Consider the following 24374-nt stretch of genomic DNA (forward strand, 5'->3'; position numbering starts at 1 on the left):
ACCCATCATCCATCCATCATTCATCTAATTCATCTCACCATCAATCACCAACATGCAACAAATTTAATATCAACCATCCTGATGATAAAAATCATAGATTAAAAAACCCAATCTCGCAATATGGGTCGCAATTTATGATTAACCAACCATAAATCAGTGAAAACTATTGTTTCAACTCACTCATCCTTCCCTCCTACTCGATTACTAAGCCCAATATAATAACATCCATATAAATGAAAGCTGACACACACAATCATCAAATTGTACCATCATGATCTGTTTCCATCCTTTGGGTATCCAGGGCAACGCATGCGCTTGCTAACACACACTAGCCAGCAGCCCTATGACTCACGACACATCTGCGGGGCTCCAGGTAAAACACGAGGGCAAGTGTTGTATTTTTTTCTATTCTTGATGCATCATCCTTTTTCACATCACCTTTTTGGCTAATGCCGATGCAACAATTTTTTTCTGACTGCTTTGCCTTTTTTTCTCTTCATAGCGGCATTACCACACACACATAAATCTGCATAGCTATTGACCTATTTATATCAGCGCTGGTCTCATTGTTGCATACATAATGTGGCAAGTTTTTAGCTTCGGGTGGAATAAGTGTAATGCAATTTTGAACGGCAAAACATATATTTACATTTTGGGTAAGCTAATAATATGATTAGAAAACTCACTAGGGAATTTTAAACATCAGGGATGAAAGAATTAGGTTAAAACAGTAGATTTTACACATTTATTTGCAGAAAGTGAGAAATTAAATTTTCAATTAGGAAGATTAAGAACTAAGGGACCGATTAACACCAGTACACAAGGGTTATGGGAATATGCGAGGGGTTACTATTGGGATCACAATTTAATTTTGTATCAAGAAAAAAAAACACTGTAATCACTCAATTTTTAATCCAAACATTGGAGCATATGGGACAAACACATACTTTTTTCCACATTTCCTGTCCACTGGGCTATTCCAGTTGAAATCTTTGCATCCCCTATGGAAGACATGACCTTAATCTCCCACACAGGGGGTGTAAATTTCAAATGGGGTTACCTGAATGGGTGAATCCATTTGAAATCTTCACCCCTGTATAGGAGATTTAAGTCATGTCTTCCATAGGGGGTATCTGGATTCCAACTGGAATAGCCCAATATATATCTCTAATTTTTAATTTCTAAAGTAGTAGGTCTAGAAACACTTCAACATCATTGACAATTGGTTTGTGGAACCGGCCAGCATGAAAGTCTCTATTTTAAAAACTGAAATCTATTTATTATTGATAAATACACAAAATGTATTTCTATATTTTTACATTGCAACTAATCTAACTTTTCAAGTTAATTTCTCATGTAAATGACCATTTCCTTTTAAAGGGAATTGTTATAACAATCCACATTCATTTCCTGCCATTCTCTCAAATTTTACATGTAAGTGCCTATACCCTTTTCAAAGGAATTTTTGTTATAATTCACATTTATTTCCTGCAATACTTTCAAATTGTGTCACCCATAAATAAAAACTACACCTCTCTCATTTTAACTTAGCAAAAAAAAAAAGCTTTTAGTAACTAAAATAGTTTAGTAAAATAAATTTACAAGTACATGTATCGGTGATAATTGCCACTGGAGGAATTCATAGATAGCTTCATGCTTAATAGTGTGACAAAATCTAGCGCTTTAAATTATACATCCTTTTTAGACAGAAAAAAAAAAGATATTAATTTAGTAAGCTTCCAGGCATGACCTGACCTTACTAGTATTCCAGTCTCCTAAACTGTTGAAACTTTAGCTTACAGCTATAACTAGCAATTTAACTGTGAATATTGTCCTTTTCAATATTTCAGTTGAAACCACTCATATCAGCTACCGATATCACGCCAATAGGTACTGATTGTCACATCTGGGTTTTCTGGATGGACCCTCGGCACCCAGACATCATCGCGCATCATTTTGTAACAAGTTTTGACTCGGGGCAGTGAGTTGTGCAGTTCTGAATCGTTTAAACTCTGCATCTTGAGTTATCAATAATACATAATCATGGGGCAATGTACATAAGTTGATGTATGCAAGGAATAATATAATAATGTATTTATTGGATCCAGTAGGATTTATCCCCAGGATGCTGTATTGTGATATCATTTTACGTTATAAGTATCAATAATTTGTCAATATATGCGCCCAGGGTGAATTATGCAGTATACAATGACTTGATAGTAATAAAATCTCTGTTTGCTTTACTCATAATATATCATTTACCTTATTAATAATTCTAGGTGTTGATGAATGATTTTTAATTAAATGTTATTCTCTGCATAGACTCTGAAGATACATATTCAGAGTCTATGCTCTGTGCTACTGGAGATGTGCAGTATCCAACCGACTGTTGAACCATGTTTGCAATATTTTTTTCAATCTTTCAGTATTTACAAAATAAACTAACTGATGTACTAAAAAAAAAGCATAAACAGTAAATTTGTAACCATTTTCCTGTGAAATTGCTCAAATAAGACAGGAAACTATTGGTGAACAGTGGCATAGCGAAGGGAAGGGGGCAAGGGGAGACAATGGCCCATGCAAAGTTTTAGCCTCCCCCTTGCCTGCCTGCGGGATGTTCGCCACCCTGATTTGTCAGGCCTTTTTTGTACTTTTTACATTTTCGTCAAATTTTCCCCCCTCCCCTAGAAAGTTGCCTTTCCCCCTTTGCCTCCCCTCCTCTGAAAAAGTCCTGGCTACCCCACTGAGTAAAAGGTGTTGATGAAACACAAAAATGTGAAGCAACTGAAACAGTGAAAATTTTCAAGCCTGATTTTGACGGCAGCATGGCTACTATCATGATTATAACTTGGGCTCAAAGAGATATCCGCTCTTCCTTGAAAATATTTTGAGCAAGGATAAACAAAACAGTTTTACATGACTGTTGCTCTTACATTAGCTTAGCTATATTCCTTCAACTGCCAATTTTAAATCACAAAACCAACAAAATACCTAGGTTGTTTTGTCGTCTGCTACTTATGGGTACAATCAATTTTGACAAACTTTTACAAAACAAGACATTAGGACCTCAAACATGCTCATCTACCAGGACACAGTTCTTTAACCCCCAATATGTTTCTATATTCACAGAATGACCTTTGAATGTGTTGGAGACAAAATCTCATACTCTATGATGTGAGGTCAACTGCTGAGCTATATACTAGTTAATGAGGGTTAATGAACGTTGCCCTGAGAAATTAGGCTATTTCTGGCTAATAGTGAGAAGCAATACATTTAGGAACCTGTGTTATGAGCCAAATTATTCTCATCTCTAGTGGCATAGTTCACTGACCGCCATCTAATCATAGCACAAAATTTGACCTGGAGTTTTAGGGAGTGAGTTTTGTACCCAACACATTAAAAGGTCATTTTACAAAACACAAACATATTGGGGTTAAACATGTTACAGAATGATGCCTTTATGAATGAGCATATTCCAAACCTTAGTGCTGTAGACAGGCAAACAGTAACCACTTACAACACTCTGTTTGCCAAAAGCAAACAGCATTTTACATACACATTAATAATAAACTCCAGGTAAAAACTTGTATCCTCAACATAGCCCCTGTCAATGTAAGCCTTCAGTGGACATAATACTACTATGCTACACAAATATTAACTTTGAGAGCAAATAAATTTGTTCGATTTTCTTCGAGTCGTGTCTACAGTAGCAAGCCATTGTTAAGCCTAGCATCTATAAGTTTTTGATGCAAATGTATGTAACTAAATTCCGCTTCCTGGGATTACTTTATTCGATAGCATGGCTATCAAGGGAGATTCTTTCCTCCGGAAAAGATGTGAAAACTGATGAATATTCCAATAAAAGCTAGTCTTGCTCCACATATCAGATGCTTTGCTCTCTGTCAAATATCCAGAATCTGATTTATCGTACATGGCTAGCATTTAAAGGCGTCTAAAAACAATGAAAATAAAAGAAATACTCATGGCAGCATGGGAAGATCAGTTGTCTACCAATAAATTTCCTAATACAACTAAGGGAATCAAGGTTGACTTATTTTAAAGACTTGATTTTCTCAGAGTTGTGAGTAAAAAGTCAGGTTTACTAAAGTTACTGTATATTTGACATTGTCTAAACATGGTAAAAATGGGGTAGGTTTATACAGAAAATCTTTAGACATGGGTCCATTATTTGAAAAAAATCACACTAATAGAGCAAAATTTGACCCTTACAAAGGGAGGTGGGCAAGGTTTCAAGGTCATAAGCTTCCCCCACATCAAAATTATGATTAGAGTAGTCTCCATTATGCATGTATATACCTGTACTGCACATTTTCAACATACAGAATTATTGTACATTGATCATGCTGATGTATTTAAAATGAGTCTATTTGAAAATATATACGAGTCTATGTACATTGTACAGACTCCTTTGAGTAATATTTAGAATGAAACATTCTATATTTTACACCCCAAAGCTACTTTTAAAGTTCCCCTGGCATCATAATTCAAATGTATTTTTTCATGAGCTGAGACTATTAATGTCAAAATATGTTATAGAATGTTATAATGAGCACAATTTAAAAACTTATTAGCTCTTATTGTGGAATCAAAACCATTCCCTTACGTCTCTTTTGGTTATAATGCTAAACCAAATACCTCTTAAAACCTCAAATACTAGCTTCAGCTGCACACAGTCAAAACTGTTTGTGCAATGAGAACATTCACCTTTTAGGCTTCTCTGGTAAAAGTTAACATTAAACTTTGGAAGGAACCCAGACAGTGGGATATGCATGATAACCACAGAAACGACAAGAACAATAAACAGCCGCCTAGCACTTTCTCTAATATAAATGGTCATCATCTGCGGGTTTACCAATGTTATATTGTACTTGCGGACACGAGCATTATGGCTTGTGAATTTAATATCAAGAAAACTGCGATCAAATTATCATATACGTGTCTAATTATAATGATTAAATTGATGGCTTGCACCATGGTCAGTCATCAGTACACTAGATTTCAATCATAAAATGGTCTCTGTCTGTAAATCAAATCAAGAAAGTGAAATTTAATTCATGCTTATTGTTTGATCAGCACATATAATAGGCAGGAAATATTAGGCTTTATACCACTACACTGAAAAGTAGACCCGCATTAAGATGTTATTTGGCCTGTCTGGTCATTATTTTGTGTGTTAAAGAAAGTAGACAAAGTATAGGACTTGAATTAATAACTTGTGATGCTTGTGGCGATATGACACAAGATAATTATCAAAATAAAGTATTTTGATATATTAATCCACGATGTTATAAGGCCCGCTGATTACGATGGTAGCAATGTAGTTTTCCGGCAATATGTTAGGTATGGTAGGGAGGGACCCAGTAAAAAGCTTAACATTCCATTAGTTGTACAGCATCATATTACCAATTGATGGTGAATTTTGCGCTTGAAGCACACCAACTCATCAATTTATACCACAAGACTTGTTACTTACTATGTAATGCGGATGGGAAGGAAAGGCTTGTGAATTTATGGAGCTTTTCATGGTGATGATGATGAAGATGATGATGATGTGTAATTTGGGAGTGAATAAAATGATAAGACACCCATATATAGCAATAATTGAAAACATCTGAAATTTGATACTTTTTTTAAAACTGTAAGTTCACACCACATATATTTACTCACTAGAAAAATATGTCAAATACATTTCTTAAAGCCTTAATGAACGATCTTTTTTCAGAAAATACATTTATTTTTTTCAAAACTGATTTTTTGGCATAATTGTAATACTTACACACTTAAATCTATGAGCAACCTGTCAAATTCGCCCAATTTGTAGTAAAACGGGATGATTTTCTGTTGGTCCGACATATTATCATAATTGTTCAGATTATGATAATATGTCGGAACGACTCGCAAATCGTAGTCTCCTAAGAAACCAGTTGGGTTTAGCATAACCAAACTGGCTGCGTAGGAGACTAACTCTGAAGCCGTACTCGCCGTCCTAATCCAAACAGTGCGAATGATAGAGGTGACGTTTATGTTGTTGTTTCTTTGCAAATTTCCAATGTTTTTCGTGTCCAAATGTATTGGGAACTTTCATAATGATTAATATTAACTATTTTATCATTTTGGAAGAAAAAATAAAAATCTAAAAATTTAAAAAGATCGTACATTAAGGACAAAGTTCTCTATTAACTTGTCTCCATTTCTTTTCAGTTTGGTTATTTCACCTACATATAGAGCAAAAGCTGGACCAAAATCCCCATTGACACAAAACCTGCATTGTACAAATCAGTTCTAATGACGTTTTCATAAACCTACAGACATTTGATAATCGTAATAATACAATGTATTTTGTACGAACCTTACTTCAATATTCAAAATGTGTAATTACTAAGTAAGAGCACAAAGAAGTGTTTATATATTAAACACTTTCTACTTCCAATTCAAATACTTTACCAAAACAAACTTTTTGATCTCCGCTGCCTTACACAAACTCTCATTTGTTTCTAATAATTGTTAATAACGGTTTCATTATCTACTCAATGTACATCTACATTTCAACATCTGTGTCAATGTCAGAACGCATTTCCACGTTTTCGGCAGCATACATAGTAACAGCCCGATGCAAACAGAGCCGAGCATTAACAACATAATTACCCGGACCAGGTTAGGCAAATCTGGCAAACTGTAGCAAATTAAAATGGCCGCTTCTGATTCGGCAAGCTTTAACTCAACAATATTGAGATTGATTGACTATTTGTTAGACCTGACCTTTTGAATTTAAGTAACATTAGGGGTGCCTCTTTTTGCAATTTGCAAATAATCATCAGTATTTTTCGAGGGGACTTAATTTCAGGAAAATCAAAATATTAAATTATATTTCCAAACTTGTCATTATTTTGCAGACACTTGTCAAATCCCGGGGTACTCAAGTTTGGTTTTGGTAAGGGTGTGAGACCGATAACTATACCAATTTTTCAAGAAATTTGGACCCATTGATATACCAAAAGTCAAAATTTTCTGCCAAATTTAACTAAAATTGTCTTAGTTTTTACAAATGTTTACGTATGGTCATTTGCACTGAGTACCCCGTGTCAAATTTGCAAGCCTGTATTAACTTCACTCATCTGAGGACTGAACTCTAAAAACACATCACAAAATTAAGTAGTATTAGAGCACTATTATAGTGCTGATGATGTCATAACCACTAAGAAATAGACAAGTATTTTGCTACTTTAGAAATCAATGGCTGGGCCTGGGGATCAAAAACGGCTCAATAATCAAGTCTTATTTTGCATTTGGTGTGATTAAGGTTACACAAAGAGACGTATAAAAAACGTATAAAAGACGTATAAAGTTGTTCTCTAAAACAGAGTTTTCTCAGTAATCAAATATCGCAGCGAGTGAAATGTTGGTGCATTGGATGTAGCTTAACATTTTTGTGTGTGTTATATACAAATTATTAGAATAAATTTGAAAATCCTTCGTTTAAAGCATTTTTACCCACCATGTTCACAACATCAAAAACACGTTCCATGAGGTTTTTTTCAAATGTGCGCTCCGTATAAATCCACACCGAAAGCGATTGTTTTCTTCTTTTTCGTATTGTATTATAAATCGATCAAAGAAATAATGTTGCCATGGGGAAGAACCAAATACAGTACCGATTAAATTTTAAAAGCCCTTTTGGGGGAAAATTTTGGAGAATTTGCTTGAGAAAAAGCTGGTTTGTGAAATTATCGATATCTTGATTACGAGACGTTAATTTAGACATCTGAATACCTACATTATTTCTCAACATTCTGCCAATTGCTATTCCATTTGATTTTCACTCCAAATTGAAGCTAGTTTTGCAAAAACGAGGTTTTCCTCCATCAGTTCGTTCAAAATTTCAGCGCCGACATGCGTGTTTATTCTAAGAGCCATAATGCGGACGCGATTGTAATCATCTTGAATTGCATCCAATTATAGTTATATCACCCGCTTTGAGAACAGTCTATTGCGTAAGTTGATCGATGGCGAGTGGATAGAGCATTGGACTGATAATCTAATGTGAACTATTTTTGTGGGTTCGAGTCTCCGTGTGGCTGAATTTTCTTTTTTTTTTTTTCTTTTCTCATTTTTACTTCCTTTCTTTCCTCTTTTCTTTCTCCTTTTTTCATTTCTTTTTTCATTTCTTTCTTTCTTTCTTTCATTTTCGTTTATTTTCTTTCTCTCTCTTTCTTCCTCTTTTTCACTATGTCTTTAGGCTATTCTTTCTTGCTCCTTTCTTTTTAGTTTTATTTGATTGATTCGCTGAGTGCAGTGAATCGTGATTGATTGTTTTTCACTTTATATAATTCAGAAATTTGTAGGCCTGCTAAGTCTGTCTTGTTGATTTTCATCCCAAATTCGATTTACAAATAATTGCTTTTTGATATTGTTGTTGTTGCCTACCCTTAGGCCTACATTGTAATCAGGGGAATAGCAGCATTGATTTCATCAAAGATATCAAGGCTATAAATTCAAAATCAACACATTTTCCAGGGCGTAGCTTGACGAAGTGCCCCAATCAATTTTAAAATTTATAAAATCCTTGTGAAAATTGCGAAAACGGCTTGTGCCACCCCGGCATCCGAGCTCCGGGCACGAGCTAAGACAAGTTTCATAGCCTTTTCATGTCTTGACCGTGGATCGATATTCTATTGTAAGTAGGCCTACGTCCCGGCACGCTTGTTCATTTTCTGCATGGCTGTTTCTGTTATGAACTTACGCCCCTCTGAAATCAAGCGCATGAAAAACTCTCGGCTAACCTTAAAGAAGAGTTCACCAGTGGGGAACTGAATTGATCTACTTGAAAACCACAATTCAAATTCAAATTATATGCATTGTTATCACTATGGGACATAATGATTGGGATAATGATTATCATCTCACATCCAATGACATCACAGTAGCATCCATTCAAAAGTAATAGCTCAAAACTGATATTAGTTAGAGTATGATATATTTGTATTAAAAAGGCCTCTTATATAATTACAATAGTCACTAGTATGTAAATGAAGTTAAGAGCTGAGGGTTAGGGTCTACAGTCATTTGCATGTTAGGACTATTGTATGAGATCGCAACCGATTTACATGTACGTACCCACTGTCACTTCAAATCAGGGTTGCCAAACCCGCGATTTGGTAGCCCAATTGGGCGACTTTTGAAGATTTTTCCCGCGACTAAAGAGAAAAATTGGGCGATTCTGGCTGAAATCTTTTGGCAACCTGCAAGTAGTGTTCAAGCAGAATGGGTTGAACAACAGTGCCCTGACATGTTACAATGTATGTGTTATTGAAACACCATGAATTCATGATATTCAGAAACACTAGTTTTTGAAAAAAACAACTCAAATCCTGAAGGAGCTACTGCACTTCTTGGAGTACATGTACTACAATTCAATATCATTCAAAATGGATTGTTGCCTGAGTTGGTCATCAAGTTGTACCTGGAATCTGGATACGTCAAAAACAACAAACAAATAATGTCTCAAACGACCATGCACCTTCCGTTTTGTGGTGTGCATTTGTCTCCGATAAAATTGCGCAATTAAATTTTTCCCCATTTTTTGTTTACAAAAATATCGGTAAAAATATGTTGAAGTATAATTTGGTTGGAAGAGTATTTCATCAAGTAAATGCTTCTTCATAATGTCTTTATGAATATAAGTTTTGTATATATCTTAAACACATTTTGACTGAGTTGAGTGGGGGAGGGAAAGTAAAGAAAGGGGAAAGCACATTACGCATTTAAATGTCAAAGTCTTTGCAAGTTTTGAAACATCCTTCTATTTTTTTCCTTTCAACATTCTCCATGTTTCCTATCATGAAGTTCTGGAAAGGCTTCAACATTTCAATGCCATTGGTGAGATACTATCAAACATGTCGGATATGTAAAGTTAATTCAAATTGAATACACAAAAGACTTATTGACTGCAAAGATCGCCATCTTTCCTGCCCTGTCCTCCTACTCCACACACACGCACACCTGTACATAGCTTAAATTTGATCAAAATCCACACAAGTGATTATTTTATGTGACATGTTTACATTATCAGAAATTTAACAAATCAATCTGTATTCAATAGGTGTCGGAAAGTACAAATGACAATATCAATCTAAAGCTCACAAAAATAATCACCTACTGCATTTCACACTGGTTATTTTAAACATTATGAATAAATAATGATCAGAGTTGACAGTGCCTGACCTGTGTCCGAACATACAGTGTTCGTTTGGTCATTACTGCTAGTTAATACTAACAAAAGCAAACGGGCCGGCTGGGCTACCAAAGTGGACAAGTCCATGATGATGTCGTCAATAATCTAAAGCTACAAAGGAAACCACCACCATGGGCAAACCAAATTATCGGCTTTTTGTTTGTGCGTTCACGTAAAAGAAATTTGCTTTCAATGTGTTTTTTCAAGAGGGCAAATGAGGGTTGACTTGGTGGCAAATTTTGAATTAAATACAGATTGAAATCTAAGCGTGAAAAATATAAATAATATGATGTCCAAATCAAAGCTCTTCTGGTTGGAAACTAAAGTTTTTGTTCTACTGTGTTTTGTTACACATATTTGTAAAACATACCGACCTTACTATAATACAAGTACAACTATACACAATGTACTTGCTTCATGTAATTAGCTGTCTTTGGTAGATAGCAATACAATACATCATATATATACCCACATATAAACAAGACATTTTTGGGTGACAAAACCAAGTGAATTTGTACTCACTACAATATTTCGTCCTACATTTTGTAGTGAGTACAAATTCACTTGGTTTTGTCACCCAAAAATGTCTTGTTTATTTAATCTACAAACCTGATGAACTTATTCAACGAAGATACCCACATATATTTTGAAACAAATCCATTTTTCAAAAGCACAATGCAATGGCACACATGTTTCCACAGAGTAGAAAATACTCATGAGAACAATCTTGTCTCAAATCTGTAGATTTTATTATTGATATTTCTTGAAAATTAAATGCCCTGTAAATCATTCATGTATGTCAATGCTGAGTATAATTAAAGGTCGTCTTATGAAGATAGCAAGATAAATCAGTCCAAACATTTGACTTCTGAAATCACAACAACAGTAAGAACTGGCTGGATACTTAATCACAAGCTGCTGCAGGGTGTAGAATTACCTGCACAATTATAGTATTGTTTATTTTCTTAAATCTGTAAATTTGATTGTTGATATTTTTGACAATGTATCAATGCTTCAGTATAAATGTCATCTAATGAAGATAGCAAGATAAAACGGCCGCACCATTTTGAGTCCTAAAATCCCCAACTGGCTGAATATTGCAAGCTGCTGCAGGGTGTAGAGATACCTGCACAATTATGGGAGTTAATGCCTATTTTCTTAAATCTGTAAATTTGATTACTGAAATTTCTTGACAACTTCAATGTCAATGGTGGGGACTGAGTATAAGAAAAGTCGTCTTATGAAGATAGTAAGATAAATCAGTCAAATCACTTGAGTTCTGAAATCACAACATCAATAACAACTTGCTGTACACTTAATCACAAGCTGCTGCAGGGTGTAGAGTCACCTGCACAGTTATGGTATTGTTTATTTTCTTAAATCTGTAAATTTGATTATATTTTGACAATGTGTCAATAATGCTTCAATATTAATGTCATCTAATGAAGATAGCAAGCCAACTCGCTCAAACGTTCCGAGTTCCACAATCACAACAACTGGCTGTAATTCAAGCTGCTGCAAACTGCAGCATTACTTGCATAAAATATGGTGTTTATCGTCTTTTTAATCTTTTTTCTATCAATTTCATTACTATTGATAGATTTAGACCATACATGTACATAAAATATTCATTAAAATTACTAAATTGAATCACTCAAAATCATGTTTCAAATTTAAACATCAAAATATATTGTCTGGGCTTTCATCATTAACATTTCCAAAAGTGTGACAAGAACAAATGCCTTACACTTTAACAAGCCAACATGTACCAAATTGGATACAGAATGAAATTATTGACTTTTTCAAAAAGTTATTTTGTGGTTATTTATTACATTACTCTCAGACATACATACGCCTGTAACTTTTCTGCAAATATTGATTAAATTGAAATTTGATCATACATCGTACACTTATAAATAATATATAAAACACACAATGGTGAGCCGTATTTCAACTTGCATGTTCAACCGCAAGTAATATTAAGTAACTGCAACTATACTTTCACATTTTTAATGGGTCATTGACGAAAATATAAAAAAGTTTTTCACAGCCAATGACTTTGTTGCTCTCGCTGTGTGGTAATTTGGTAGCAAAAACCCATTCTAGGGTAGCCAAGCGGGTCTAATTTCCAGACTTGTTCAAAACTCCATGGGACCAAAATTAATATGATGCTTGCTATGGCTATTGTCATGGCTTTTTATTTGAATTTAAAAAATAAAAAAGACATACCTAGTAAACATTGGAGAGGAAGAAAGCTGGCCTCCGGATTCACAACAAGTATGATTTGTGCTAGGCACATAGTGTGACAGGTGAAAGCAAGATGTGGACAGCATCGCCAAAGTTGTTTTTTGAGTTTCAAGGTGATTTAGCACTCATATCACTTAAATGTATCATATAAAAATATTTAAGACTTGGTATTTTTGACCAAAACTTGATTTTCTTATATCAAATTTTCATGATATTTATATCAAATTCAAGTTGATTTTCTGTTCTTTATCATGATCCAAAAATCTGAAAATTGATTCTTCACAACATTGTCAGCATTTTGATTGTTTGGGTTGCAATTATGAGGAAAACGTGTCTCAGTACCTCAATTTTTGCCCCCTGTATAAAATTCAAACCTATTCATGCAATAAGATGAACATGAAAAGAACAGTACAAGCATGCATAAAGACAATACAAATCTATTAAAAGAAATTACACCACAACAGAAGACGGAGATCGGCTGATAAACAAAAGAAAGATAGGTACAAAATCACAATAGGAATATTGTTTTCTTTTTCCAGTACATATTAAGTTGTTGGTGACCACTAGCAATTTTGCTGATCATTGAGTCATATAGACCTCCAATTGCATGCCAAATGGTACTTTGTCATCCTACATGAACCTGAATAACTGAATAAAAGGTTATGACATGATCTTATGATCCCCCAAATCATAAAACTAAATTATTATTTTACATACAACATCATAAAAAAATTAATATTAATGCATGTAAAGTATGGAAATAGCTCCAAGCCAGGAAGCAACAATAATAACCTCACCCGATCAAATTATACAAATCTGTATTGTCTTGAATACACAATGGACCTGCAGTCCTTATGATTAACCCAAGCAAATAATCTGCATCCGAATAAAAAATCATAAAATCTAGATTAAAACTGCTAATATTACAAAGATCTTACATGTTTTACCTATAGGGTCTATCTGAGTCAGCCGCGCTTGAACTCAAAAGCCGATATTGAGGAAGAGGAACGGAGGGCATTCATGTAAATGGTAACAACATCTTGTAACCTAGCAGGCTTTACGGCTATCAGATCAGGCCCTATTCAAAGAAAGATAAACGGACTTATACAAATATTTAGCCCTAGGCAGGACGACGAAGATCTGTAACATTACGAGAGGGACTCTCAAGGTTTTATTGCGAACATGTCAAGTGAAAAAGTATCTTGATGAAGATATGGAAAATGCTCAAATCTAGGTGTGTGAAAACAAAATTGTGGCTGTAGATTTTTTTTCATCGTCTGACAGCACATTTCCGCTTGTTACTCTCATTCAAAAGCTGACCTGGCAGTTAAGCGCAGCACTTATGCGTGTCGTATGTGTGTGTGTGAGGCTGGATGGGTGGTGAGTATGTAGGCAAGCAGGGTGGCTACACACCATGACTGCTACATGTAAATATGACAAATTAAGTACGTTTGATTGAAAAGGTGGGAAAATGCTGTGTTGAATTCACTTGTTTTCTTCTAAATACAGTATCATAATAGGACATTTTGTATGTGATTATAAATACCCTTCAGCTGGTACAGCGATCTCAGCTAACAAAAAAAACAAATTTCAGCTTGTAAACAAGATATTTTGAATTGATGCATGCTGAATTAACTGAATGCGCATTTGAACACAATTTTTACACTTGCCTGAACACATTCAAGATTAAATCCATTTCCAAATTATCACTCTTATCTTCACATGTTAACAAATATGTAATCGTATTAGAAATGGACACAGACGCTATAAAGATTTCTGTAAAATAACACAACAATACATATTATTAGTCAGCCAAAATTGTCACAATTTCTTGCTATTCTTTCCTTGTCAATTCCTAATACATGTAACACTTTATCAACACAAATGCCAAACATTTATCAAAATCATTGGAAAATAAAAGGGCATGTTTCCACTTCACTGCCACTTAAATTTACCCAAAGACAACTGAATACACCTTTACGACAGGATGCACGCTAAGTCTACCTTTATTCAACAAGTGCATGATGAATTGCTCTTAGAGAGCCATTTTTCCTATTTTTATTGACAGTGCTGTCGCTGCGCCTGATGACTCACTATGTGTAGTAGATACATAGCTCAGCTTTACGAGCACAAACCTTGTGCGCCCTGATAAAATATTTAGAATGCAAATAAATACAGCGATAACTCACTTGAAATAATAACTGTATGTTGTCTCCTTTATATAAACACTTGAAATTAATCTTCAAAATGTTATAAATATTTCATTGGGTTTTTTAATTTACATGCATGTGTCTTAGAATGAACTGAAAATTGAAATACAATATTTCATTTAAGGGTTTTTAAATTTAGTCATTAAACATCAGTTTTATATTTCAAAATGAAACATTTTTTTAAAACATTTTTTAAAAATATGCATCGATTATGCATCAATGCGTGCATCGATTATGTAACTTTTATGTTATCATTAATTAATTTGCCTATTTAAAAAAACATGCAAGAGTCAATCATAATCAGGACTCACTTAAATTACAAATATCATTGACACAAGAGTAGATTTATGTAGCATTTCTGATTGGTTGATAACTGGAAATGCTTGTTTCAGTTGCCAATTATGATTAGGCTTTAAACTATTTCAGGTCAAACTTGCATTTACAGATCTTAATAATACCCTTCTTGATTGCTTCAAATTGGACACAATATTCATTCTGACCAATCAGCAGCTGTTTCTCATGGGATTCAAATCATTCTCCTATGTATGATTGTTTTTGCAGTAAAACATATACTATTCTATAAAAGTAAGGATGGGACTAAAACTAGCAACAGCAAATAAAATAACAACAGCTCAGGCAACAGCTCCATTTGAACCATAGACCATTTGAAATGGTCTATGTTTGAACCAAGTTGCCTTGAATGCCCTTGATGCAAACATGCATAAATAATGATCCCTGAACATAAAGAAATTAACAACACATTTGACAATGGGTTGATCAACTTTTAATTAAAAAACAAAGAATGAACTACCTTAACGTTTATTAGCTTTTTTAACAGCCTTAATTAAACGGCTCAATTTTAATCAATTTGAACTTATAAAAAATTAAAAATCAATAGAGATCAATTATAAATCAATTTGAAACAAGAAAAAAACAGCTGATCAATTTGAAATCATATTTGATGATATTATGTGGAAAATTCCCAGAGAAGCCTTAATACCTGTCAGTAGTAAGCTTTACATTCAAATTTTAGCGACATTTAGTGACATCAATTTTAGATGTGTGAGTAAGCCATTTTTAACTACATACGATATACCATCTGTGACTCACTGAGTGATGTAACCATATTTGCCACTATACCTGTCTGTTGCTGCAATATATTCACTACTTTCAAATAAGCACATTATCATAGCAAGTCACGTATGTGTACTCACTGGCGACATGAGATTCAGTCATTCAGTATATGGATTTACAACACTTATAGGTCAAATTTGGTAAAAAGAATTGTATACTATGCCGAGGATAAATTGGATTTCTGTTTAAAACCGCATCGAGTCATTTTCTGAGGTTTAATTTGGTTAAAAATGCAGAGATGATACAGAGGAAAATTTTTGTACAAAATGGGCATATTTTTTACAAAAATTTCTAAGTTGAATTTTGTTTCAAAATAGCATGGCTATGCAAAAGCATGTTCTTGTTAGATTTATTTCCAAATATGTAAACTTGTGTGTGTTAAACACGATCCTAAGGCTATGTATATGTACCTTTTCCATTTTTGGACTAAAATTTCAGGAAGTGGAGCAAACTTTTCCAATCTTGAGTACATACAACTAACTATTGTATCTACATTGTAAACAATTTCAAAGATCTCAATTATGCAACAAATGATTGTCACTATTTGGGGCAAGAATACAAGAAGCATGATTGTCCCCTCCCCTCCCTTTCAAGAGTAATACATTTCATCCATTGTTTGTTTTTCCCCTAATTTGTTTTCTTGAACTGTTCTCTTGTTATGTGACTTTTTGTGTATATTTTTGTAAGTGCCATGGTATATATGGTGCCATAAATGCCTGTAAATGTATAAAATGTATTTCTAAATGATGAGTTGGCATTGTACATGATAAAAATCATAACGGGGTTAATATTTTAATGTAGAATATTTTCTACTTTGCTTATTTCTCATGCCACTTCATTGTTTAAATCTTTCTGAGTTAACCTTGTTTTTAGCACTGAAGAAATCTATTTCAGAATCTCAAAATATCCATGATTTGCTATGTCAAATTTTCACTTTCCCCCTCTCAGTCCCCATCTACAGAACTGCTGGGATTCAACTGAGTGAAGACATTAGAATTCAGCAGATTCAATAATAACATCACACTCGTACACATGTGGAGCTCTAAATATATAGTGCGAGTTTGGATCCCTACATCCTGTTGCTATGTAAATGACCTCTTGAGAGAAGCAGCCCACGAAGAAAACCGTACCACCGGTGCCAGTTGGTTTTGAAAATCAGAAGCTTGACAGTAATTTACCCCCTGATGGGCCTGACACAAATATACGGTGCAATATTGGCAACAACAAACAAGACCAAGTTGAAACAGTTTCTTATTAAGTCTTTGACACGGCTGGATTCTGATTACAACATATTTCTACGCTAAATGACTGTCCTTATTCATGACTTTTTCTGAATCACTCCTTTTTCAAATAATTAAAAAGGACATATTTCTCAGGATAAAATTTTCAAATACATAAGTATCAAGTTTATAGCAGATCATTTTATAAGTTTTGTTTGTCATCTTCTAATTAAGTTACCCCTGAAATTGAAGTAGTTGACCTGTTTACTTGACCAATCACTTGTCACCAAGCTGAGTGCTATCTTCAGTAGATTTCAAAAGGTCTACAATCTATGTACATAATCTTTTTTGCACAGATAACACACTGTACACAGTCAGAGTTTTGGCAATTTCATATAATTCATCAAATTCTGTTGTAGTTTTGGCAGGAGTTTTACCATGTATAATCAGTTTGTTTCAATGTTTGTAAAGATGAAAATAAACATGTAGCTCAAGACCATCATTCAAATTCCAATGAAATTAAACCAACCTAAATGAGGAATATGTATATGGACAAGACTCATTGCAAACATTCTGAACCACAAGACCTTCATATTCAAAATGGCCTACTATACATTGTATGAATCTGACATTTCACTTAAAATTCAAACATTCCCTGCATTTTCATGATAGGCAGATGGACTTCCTACCTTCTTATTCATTCATTTCTTTCTAGTCACCCATCCATGGTTACTTTGAAGGTACCCTTTTATTAGGTCTATAGAGTTATTTTGCATGGACTTTAACCTCACTAAGTAAGCTTAGCAAACAAAACCCTACTGCTGTGCCTAGTTACACCACATTAACCAAATGCTAAAGAAAGATAAAACAACATTAAGACCCCCAAGGCTGAATCATGCAACAGACATTTTGTATACCTTGGTCATCATCAAACCATTCAAAATGTTTTTGTCTTCAAAATGGCTGCTGTGTATCTCAGTATCTGAAAATTCTGAATAGTATCCTGTAGATCTGTTCCCAATTCCCACAAAATTGAAGGGAGGTTACCACCAGGGAAGAAGAGGAGATATTCTATTCGTGAGCTATTTGAACATGCCAAACATTTTATAGAAAACAACAGAATTTCTTATTCTTGAAAATTTTAAAACACTAAATGCCAGTAAAGTAATATCATATTTTTTTAAAAAAAGCTTTAAATGGTTAATGAAGTATAACTTCATATATCTGGGACATAACTCAAGAATGATTTACTTTATACTCGCATTTTGTAAGAACAGGTTTCATTAATTTTACAATATATTTTAACGATTTATGAAAAGTATTATTAAAGTCAAAATTCAAAGATTAAACCAGGATTAAACTGATCAGATCAATATTTTATTATTTAATAACACACATCAAAACATAAACTGGTAAATCAAACAGTCAAAACGGCAACAAAGAAAATCCAATCCAAAAGGATTAAATTGATAAAAACTAGGGAAGCATTGGAAAATCCACTGCTTTTGTTCAGGAAGATCCCATAACACTTTAAAATATGATACTACCAGGATAACCTTGCAGTAATAATGCAGGGATTTATTCTGTTTGGCTGTGTTACTAAATAATAGGAATATCTAAATTCAATTTGTAATTCTTTGTTGCTGATGATCTGGGAATTAGGTAGTTGATATAGATTAACACAAACATTTTGAAAAGAGAGTTTATTTGAGCCTTTTTTTCAAAATACACATTTTAAAAAGCAATATATTGAACCTTGGTTCACTCTTATGATCAGACGTTACAGTTCTGGGCTAGTAAACACAACAAAAGGGGATATTTTGGTCTAAAACCCACCAAACGAGGACATCTAATGGCCAGGGACTTTCCTAGTTGTAGAGACTTCTCCCCCTGCACCCCCTATCATGGCTAAAAGTGCCAAAAATAGCCATTACTAGTAATTCAAATGTCCTCGGTTATCAGGGGTGTAGGATATGTACGCTGTACGCAATTGTAGGTTTTAGACAAGTTTTGTGTGTTTTCGCACATAAAGGTCACCATTTATGCTAGAAGCCTAGAATTGTGTGTCCCCTTTTGGTTGTTTTAGGCAAGTGTCCCCCAATCGATACACTGTACATGAGGGGGGGGTGTGGGGGTGGGGCAGTCCCTCTCCCTTTACATTAGGCACTTGAGTCAAAAGGTGTAAAACGATTCTTACATGGAGACAAAACAAATTCAAGTACGGTACATTGTAACTTACCTGACACTTCCACATAAAATGGAATTATCTGTGGAATATCCGTTCCTTCCAAGATCGGGTTTATTCGTATTCCTCCGGTGCTTCGATTCAACATCAAGTGATCCATACGATTCCCACTTTTCACCGAATAGCTCAGAACATCTGACACATCTGGATCATACGCCGGTACTTGTCCTATATCTCCCACGGGGAAATGTCCTTCGTAGTTATTGAAATAAATATCAAAGTCATTCAGAACCGGACTATTGTCGTTTTGATCCAAAATATGAATGTAAATCCTGGCATCATTGAAAAATGGGACTGATGTGGCACGGACCTTGACGTAGTACTCGTACCGTTCTTCGTAATCAAATTCATACAGAGTTATGAGTGTTCCTGTAGTACTGTCGATTTCAAACAAATCTGTATCTCCATCTACTAGTGTGTAGTGAACAAATGCATTGTACCCCGAATCCGGATCATCAGCTGTGATCGTTGACACCGGGGTTCCTCTACCACGATTTTCTTGAACATAAACATCATATTGCTCTTTAGCAAATACCGGCGGATTGTCGTTTTCATCTAAGACGGTTACGGTGATATCTAAGGATGTTTCTTGCATGGGACGACCGCCATCTTGAGCATACGCAACAAGGTGATAGGTCTCTGTCTGTTCACGGTCGAGTCTTTGAGCTGTCCGAATGACGCCAGAACTTTCATCTATAATGAAAGCCCCATTGCCATCATGACCGCCATTGAATGTGTAGGAGATCTGGCTGTTTGTACCTGTAGCAAAGAAATGTGATGATCAATAAAACATAATACTTAAAATTTTTGCAACTAAAACAGGGCTCAAAAGTGATGAGGTCGAAGGGGAAGGTTAAAGGGATGAGGGCAAGGAGGTCGGGGGGCATAAAGCACACTGTATCCCACTCCTGCCACCTGGGTGTGTGCTGGGGGTTTGTGTCAGAGAGGGTCTGTCATATCATAGACCATTTAAAATGGTCTATGGTCATATTCCCCTCCACTCTGAACAAGTGTTATGATATAAACATATTGGTTCTGCATATTCTGTATATATTCTGGTAGCCCTGAAGACAAGGATAAGTTTTGAGTTCCTAGAGATTTGAAATACTGTTTTATGTAATTTCAATAATTATAATTATTGGGGATTTTGAAAACCTAATTTGAAGAAGAAATCATTCTTACCATCATCAGCATCTTCAGCCTGTATCTGAACCACACTGGAAGCTATGTTGACAGATTCACTGATCTCAGCCGGGTAATTACTTCGTGCAAAAATCGGAGGATTATCATTTATATCGGTCAAGAAGATCTCGACTTCAGTAGTGTCCAGCTGAGGTTCCATGCCATTATCAGTTGCGGTAACGTGAATGGTATAGCTTGGTTTATCCTCGCGATCCAGTGGTAACGTTGTGTATATCTCCCCTGTGTTCTCGTTGATTTCAAATTCTGCCAGGTTATCCATGGTGTAGGTGATGCGAGCATTTTCGCCACTATCACCATCTGTGGCGTGGACTTGAACAACCACGTGGCCAACAGAGACGCTTTCTGATATAAATGCTGTGTACGGCGATTGATCAAAAGCGGGACGGTATGCGTGTTGGTATCGGTGATGTTGGCGTGGACAAGGCAAGTACTGAGAAGTAATTATCCGGCGGTGATGGTCAAGACAAACCGAGGCTCCTGTTTATAATCCAATGGAAGCGCTACTGATATCTTTCCACGATTCGACTGGCTGACGATGCTGAATCGATTCCGTATGTTGCCGTTCGTGATTTGGTAGGAAACAGTGTTGCCTATATCCGGGTCTACTGCAACCAACTCCAAAATATTTGTACCTTGAAGGGCATCTTCATCCACTTGGCTAAAATATTCCCGTTCCGCAAACATTGGAGGATTATCGTTAACATCCGTCAAAGTAATTCGGACATCTGTCGTAGCTGTTTTTGGTGGAACACCTTGGTCACTTGCTCGTACACTAAAATCATAGGTATCTTTCAATTCTCGATCTAACATAAGTGCATTGATTATTTGGCCTGTATCTTCTTCAATTTCAAAAGGGAAAGTGTCGTCAGGAGGTTGATCAATAATGTACGTCATTCTAGCAAATTCTCCAGAATCAACATCAAAGGCTTGCAAGAGAACAATAGGAGAGCCGATTCGAACATCTTCCCGGATGGACACTGGGTAAAAATTAGTCGGAAACCTAGGAGAATTATCATTGACATCAACGACCGTTACGATCACATGTGTTGTATTAGTTTTCGCCGGCCGACCGCCATCTTGAGCACGTACAACCAAGCGATAACCAGATGTTGATTCGTAATCCAAACTCGAAGTAAGCATGATCTCCCCATTGTATGCATCAATTACATAATGACCCTGTGAATTGCCACCAACCATGCTATACCGGACCTGAGCATTCTCGCCAAGATCGGCATCGGTAGCAACAACTGTTTCAATCACTCTATTTGGGCTTGAATTTTCTATGATGCTAACTTCGTAATTCCGTTTCGTGAATTGAGGGTAGTTATCGTTTTCGTCTTCGACTGATATAATGATCCGCGTGGTTGAATTCAAGGGCTTTGGATACATCCCAAGATCTATAGCTTGAATGAGAAGAGTATAATGTGATAACTTCTCCTGTCCAGTCTAGTCCGGTGGTAATCGATCCCGATCTCGAATGAATCGAAAATGCATCATTTGGAGGTTCTGGATTCAAAATGCTGTATCTCACTTCTGCGTTCGAAGTACCAGCTTCGTCATTATCAATGGCATGTACATCAGTCACTGAAGTTCCAGATGCTTGGTTTTCTTCCGTAGAAATAGAATATTCGCTCAATTCGAACTCCGGAGCATGATCATTGATGTCCTCAACTGTTACTTGAAGGTATGCGAAAGACGACCTTGGAGGATTTCCGAGATCAGTTGCTGTTATTTTCAACAGATGTTCTGTTATCTCTTCTCTGTCCAGTTTCTGTGAAGTGGTGACAAGGCCAGTCTCCGAATCAATATTGAACATGTTTCGACTTCGTGCATCTCTTTCGGCAGTCATCGAGTATGTTAACTGGCCATTCGGAGACGAAGACGAATCTGGATCGGTGGCAGCAACTGTCTCAACTACATATCCAGGATCCTCTTCCTCTCGAATACTAACCAAATATTGACCACGAGGAAAGCTAGGAGTTCGATTTACAGTTCTGGATTGTCTTCGAACTCTCCTCCTGCCTTCGGAAGAATCTCTACTTCCTTGCTGATTTTCATTGATAGGTTGCAGTAATTTTGGAGGATGTTCGATTCGGATTCGAACTTGCACAGGTATTTCATTATCACCTTCATGAACAGGGTAAGCATCTTGTATACAATGAGGATCGAGTTGTAAAGTTAATAACATAATCTGCTCATCTGGTTTGAAAAAGCAGTTGCTTATATGATTTCTATGAAAACCAATTGCACCAGTTGATGAATCTGTAACTTCAAGATCTATACTGTTATTTTTCACAACAAACAACAAGTTACAATGTCTGACAGAACTTGGAATAAAGTTGTTTAATGACAAAATAGATTGTTGTTGATCCCAGCAATTTCCAACGAAAAAGTCTGCCAGCACCCTTTGCTGAGGAACAACTGGGGCAACTCCCCCTCCTCCTGCTCCTCTTCCACTGTTTTCCGTCATGTTTATGTTTTCTCCTTCGATGTTTTAATTTACAATGTTCACCATGTACATGAATTGACACTGGTATAATTGTATATAACTGATTTGAAATTATCTCATCAGTTCTAGTTCTATATCGTGCTTCTATATAAACAATAAATGGATTTTCATGAAGAAAATAACAATCTTCTATTTGTTTGTGTAACTTTAAAACTCCACTACCGGAATCCACTTTTACAAAATGCTGGGCTTGTTTTGCAGTGAGTGATCCTTGGATGTTATATTCCCATTCTTGCCCTAAACTGGCATTAAATAATTCTGTCCCAGCTCGAGAAATATGTGGAATGTTGACTGTGTACGACGCCCAAGCGCTGCTGGTGAGCACACACACGGCAGCAAAGGCCCGCAGAAACAACAGGCACTTCAGCCATTCCATAACGGCGACCAACGGGTCTTGATCAGCCGACTTGCCGCTGCATCAAACAGTTTTATCAAGTATTTAAGTCCCGAACATTTTCCAACGGAATGTAAAACTTAAACAGTGACTACATCTTGCTTACTGTCCTTTCCATTTATAGTGACAATTGTCCATTTTCCGTTACTTTGCTTCTTCATCCATCTTCCTCTCGTTGATAAATTAAATCGACAGCATCATTTCATCAGTAAACAAAAGCAACAGCTCGGAGAAGTGCCTTAAATTTAGGGGTGGGCGATATTGATTGTAAAAGTTGGAAAGCAGCAGGTCAAGAAAATTGCGCCCTCAAAATTTACAAATTGCCCCACCCTTATTAATAGTCCAAGCCACATGGTCCAAGCAAAAAAAATTGGGCCTACATTTACAAATCTCCATATGTTTTAGAAGCTATTAAAAAAGATTTAGATTAAACCCCGGGATTGAATAATTAAGATTTGCAAGAAAGACCGCAACTAAACAAACCCACTTTTTTATCAGGTGTGCTTTTTATACTGACACACACAAAAAAAAGACCCCAGTACAATTTCCTCTGCGGAATTTCCTCCCCAATTTATTCTACATTTTGCTCCAATATTTTGTCCAAACAAATTTCTCTACAATATTATTTGCAACTTGAAGTAATTTACCAGTTCCAAATCTCAACTTTAAGCTAATTTTCTATTTCTCTAGGTCTCTATCTAATTTGTTTTCTTTCCCTGTGTTTCCATCTCAAGAACAAATTTTTTTCCATGACTGCAAATGTTAGTAATAGGAAATGAGGGGGCTATTCATATCAATAAGTTTGTAGCACAAGATACCAGCTCATTTTATTTTTTTCTTCTCACTTTTAAACATGTTCACTGCACACAGGGGCGGCGCCACAGGGGGGGGGGCAAGGGGGAAATTGCCCCCCCCCCCCTATAATTTTCAAAAAAAGGGGGAAAAGAAAGGAAAAAGAGA

The 24374-nt window shown here is 35.6% G+C and overlaps 1 protein-coding gene across 1 annotated transcript in view; it reads right to left on the bottom strand.

The window, feature by feature from the left end:
• LOC140147843 (cadherin EGF LAG seven-pass G-type receptor 2-like) overlaps positions 1 to 23109 on the bottom strand; it is a 138270-nt gene extending 115161 nt beyond the window's left edge. The window contains 4 exon segments of the mRNA XM_072169599.1: positions 19303 to 20067; positions 20491 to 20896; positions 20899 to 21951; positions 21953 to 23109. Coding sequence (XP_072025700.1) covers positions 19303 to 20067; positions 20491 to 20896; positions 20899 to 21951; positions 21953 to 22981 — 3253 coding nt within the window. The 5' untranslated portion in view covers positions 22982 to 23109.
• Positions 23110 to 24374: the final 1265 nt, after the last annotated feature.

The sequence above is a fragment of the Amphiura filiformis genome, chromosome 3 (genome assembly GCF_039555335.1).
Source record: "Amphiura filiformis chromosome 3, Afil_fr2py, whole genome shotgun sequence".
NCBI classification, from domain to species: Eukaryota; Metazoa; Echinodermata; class Ophiuroidea; order Amphilepidida; family Amphiuridae; genus Amphiura; species Amphiura filiformis.